The sequence below is a fragment of the Cajanus cajan genome, chromosome 6 (assembly GCF_000230855.2).
Source record: "Cajanus cajan strain Asha chromosome 6, NIPB_CcT2T_4, whole genome shotgun sequence".
Classification (NCBI taxonomy): Eukaryota; Viridiplantae; Streptophyta; class Magnoliopsida; order Fabales; family Fabaceae; genus Cajanus; species Cajanus cajan.
The window spans coordinates 14,615,110-14,618,932 of record NC_138522.1 but is presented as its reverse complement, the minus strand read 5'-3'; the positions used below and the strand labels follow the sequence as shown (position 1 = coordinate 14,618,932).

The window sequence follows — 3,823 nt, the reverse complement described above, 5'->3', positions numbered from 1 at the left end:
TTTTCATCCAAAAAACAAAACCACTGTATCTATTATATTATTCAACGCTCCTTCATTCATACATAGCATATCATTTCAAATTTTACAGTACAGATTGTAAATATCATTAAAATAAAATTGCAAGCACTCTTTTTTATAAAAGTAACCAGAATGCGCACTAGTCTAGAACTAGGACTAATAGTTTGAATGACCAATACTCTGCATCATCTTGGCAACGTTAAGCAAGGTTCATTAAGGAGAACAAACACAAAGCACATACATCTAACTGAGCTAGCCATTATACCTCAGAACTGCATTACTACTAACAGGTAAACTACAACTCCTGACCCACTACTAACAAAATTCCCCAAAACTGCCTACAACTCCCATTCCTTCTCTCTCTCTAAATGGGATTACTCAAAAGCATAACAAATGTAAACTATAATGTAAGTGTTTCTCTAATCATCATCAAGTGTAACGGAGGAGACTGAATGAGCACCATCTTGTGAGGGGACAATATCTACAACATAAAGAAAAATATTCAATTAGTAGCTAGTCATGTTATATTAAGTAGATAATAAAATAATAGTGTAAGGCAATTCAAAAAAAATTATTACCTTGTTCAAATTTCTCAAGCTCCACAAAATCCTCTATTTCATTCAAGGACAATGGTGGAAGTGTCCCTTTGAGCCAATCTTGCGTGCAAATAAGTGCTTCCACCATTTGTGGTGTAAGAGAATTACGATATGCATCAAGAACTCTTCCTCCAGTACTAAAGGCAGATTCAGAGGCCACAATAGAAACAGGTATAGCAAGCAAATCTCTTGCCATGTTTGAAAGAATTGGAAATCGACCCGAATTTAGCTTCCACCAATTTAAAACATCCAAATCTCCTTGACTCTCTTCTAAGGCTTCCTCTAAGTATTTACTTAATTCAGATTTATGAGATCCAGTTGATTTGAAAAACTGGTTGTAGCCATAAGGATCGTCACTTGCTTCTTCATTGAGTCGAGCTTCCTGTGAGTTAGCTTCAAACTCAATTCTCCCACCATTATACTCTTCAAAAAGTAATCTTATACTTGATTCCACTTTGTCTTTCAAATTAGATGCCACAACACCATCAAAACTTTGATTAATCAACCAATGCATGAATTTTAACTTATATCTTGGATGCAACACAAGAGCAATCAATAATAACATGTTCAGTCGATCAGGATTTCCCCAATATTTATCATATTTCTTTTTCATGTTTTCAGCCATCATACTTATAATCACATCCTTGGAAGCACACATTTGCTTAATCTTTATTCCAATCCCGAAGGCCTCAAACATGTACATATTGCTAGTCACATAAGATGAACCGGAGATACGCATAGTAGCATCATAAAACAACTTTAAAAATGGTAAGATACCACGCACAAACTCCCAATCACCAAATGTAGGAACACCCTTCCCTTTTTCCAACTCTTCAATGTATTTTTTATCTTGCATCTCAAGCTCTTCAAATGCCTTTTGATGTTTTAATGCAGCTTCCAACATTAAGTATGTAGAATTCCACCTGGTTTCAACATCTAGGCAAACAAGCCCTTTAAATTCAATGTTTTGTTGCTCAACACATGCCTTGAATTTAGATAGCCTAGAAGGGGAAGATCTTACATATTTGATAGCGGCACGAATTCTCACAATAGCATCAATATTTTCTTTGAATCCATCTTTCACAATTAAATTAAGAATATGTGCACAACAACGCATGTGAACATAATCTCCCTTCATCACCAAACTGTTCCATGACATTAGCCTCTTCTTGAGATATTGGATTCCAACTTCATTCGATGAGGCATTATCAACTGTTAAACTAAGGACCCGATTCAAACCCCAACTACTCAAGCAATGCTCAACTGTCTTAGCCATAGTCTTTCCTGAGTGACTTGTGACTTAACAAAAATTTAATATCTTCTTTTGCAACTTCCAGTTATTGTCGATGAAATGAGCTGTCAAACACATGTAACCTAGATTTTGACGTGAAGTCCACATGTCAGTGGTGAGGCAAACCCTATGACAGTGTCGAGAAAGAAACTTTTTTAGCTTTGCTTTTTCACTATCCCAAAGTTTCAAAGTATGACGTGCTAGGGTAGTGCGTGAGTAGACAGTAAGAGAGGGTGCTATAATGCTTAAAAAATCTCGCAAAGCTTCATGCTCAATATTTCGAAAGGGGAGTTCCATTGCTATGAACATTTTGACCAATGCATTCCAACATGTTTCCTGGTCAATTTTAGGCCTAGCCAAGGAAGGAGAAGAAACAACATTTGTGGATGAATTTGACTTTTGCTTCTTTCTTGCTTCTTTATCTGGGTTATTTTGGCATCTACATAGATGAGCTCGCATTGCACTTGTTCCACTTTCAAATTTAATCAACCTATCACAATAGTTGCATTTAGTTATCTTATCTTCATTGGATTCCTTAGTGAAATGATCCCATACTTTAGATCGATTTTTGCGTGAATCAAAACTACGAGGAGGTGGCATTCTACTTGTGTTAGAGATAGCAGTAGGTGGAGGAGAAACTAAATGATTTGTTGTCTCAAAAGGTAAAATGCCATCTTGATCAGCCATTGATTGATGTAGTTGTCTTGAAGATCTAACCCGATAAACAAAGTAAACTTATAACTACAAAACGATAGGCTAAATCAAATTAATAGAAGCTAATTAAAACCCATAAGCTATGTACAGCAAAAATCATAATCAAATTAACAATCGAAAACAAGAATACATCATATTCACAAAAGAAGCTAATTAAAAAAAACTAAAAATGTAACCAGCAATGAACCATAATCGAATACATCAGGAAAACTACATTTGGAAAATTAAAACAAAAGGTGTACCGATAAATTGTTTTCTTTACAAAATAAAATTGCACACCCCATCATTTGAATGGTAGAACATGCATATATGAGCCTCAACAGGATGTTTCATATACACAATCAAATTCACATCATGAGAGAGAGATGCCAACGCAATTAGAAAGACTAGAAACACAGCAAAAAGTAAGCTTTAAAATGAAAACAAGGCGACAAAGTAATGACCAACAATAATTATCCAAGCTAAGAAAACGAATATATACTCACGCGAATAAAAATAAGCAACAAAAATAAGCAACGAGAAACAAGACTAAATCAAATTCACAATAGAAGCTAATTAAAACCCATAATCTATGTACAGAAAAAAATAGAGTTCCGACAGAAAAGGAAACGAAAGTTAACCTCTTTGAACCTGTGAAACTACACGTTCGGGTTCTTCCTCTGAAATTTCACTTGACAATTTGGGGCTTTTGTTGTTGCGAGAGTCTGAGAAAGAGAGAGTGTGTTACCCAACGGAATCCGCATCAAACACACTACCTCCACTGGCCATCTATCAAAAGCGTGGCTGAGCAATGAAATGTGCGTATGCGAGATAGAGTGAGTGAGAGGGCTTAGGGCTGTTCCGCTTTACAGTTTGAGTGAACCAAAACTTTTTAAAAAAAATAACTTCAGTTTTTTAGTTTCATTTTAAAAATTAAAATCGGTTCAATTTATTATAATTGGTTCCGGTTTTTTTTTTTAAAGTTTGGTTTGGTTTTAAATTCAATGCGGTTCTTTTGGTTTTTTTGAACAGCCCTATTCTAGAGTCAATTTTTTGTGAACTTCAATTGCTATTTGTTTCTTAGCAATTTGTTACCAGCGATTCCTTGTGTGTCTTGTGCTTGTTTTGAAAAAATAAAATAGAGTTAGAAGTGTATTAAAAACAAAAATCAAAGTGTACAAAAGATAAGAACAAACTAGTATCAAAACTAGTAACATTTTGTGGT

General features: G+C 34.8%; 1 protein-coding gene across 1 annotated transcript; it reads right to left on the bottom strand.

The window, feature by feature from the left end:
• Nucleotides 1-437: 437 nt before the first annotated feature.
• On the bottom strand, nucleotides 438-1,890 carry LOC145958575 (zinc finger BED domain-containing protein RICESLEEPER 2). The gene is made up of 2 exons (XM_083076081.1): nucleotides 597-1,890; nucleotides 438-499 (listed from the first exon to the last, which is right to left on the bottom strand). The coding sequence occupies exons 1-2, from the start codon at nucleotides 1,888-1,890 to the stop codon at nucleotides 438-440; spliced, it is 1,356 nt and encodes a 451-aa protein (XP_082932207.1).
• Between the last annotated feature and the right edge of the window lie 1,933 nt (nucleotides 1,891-3,823).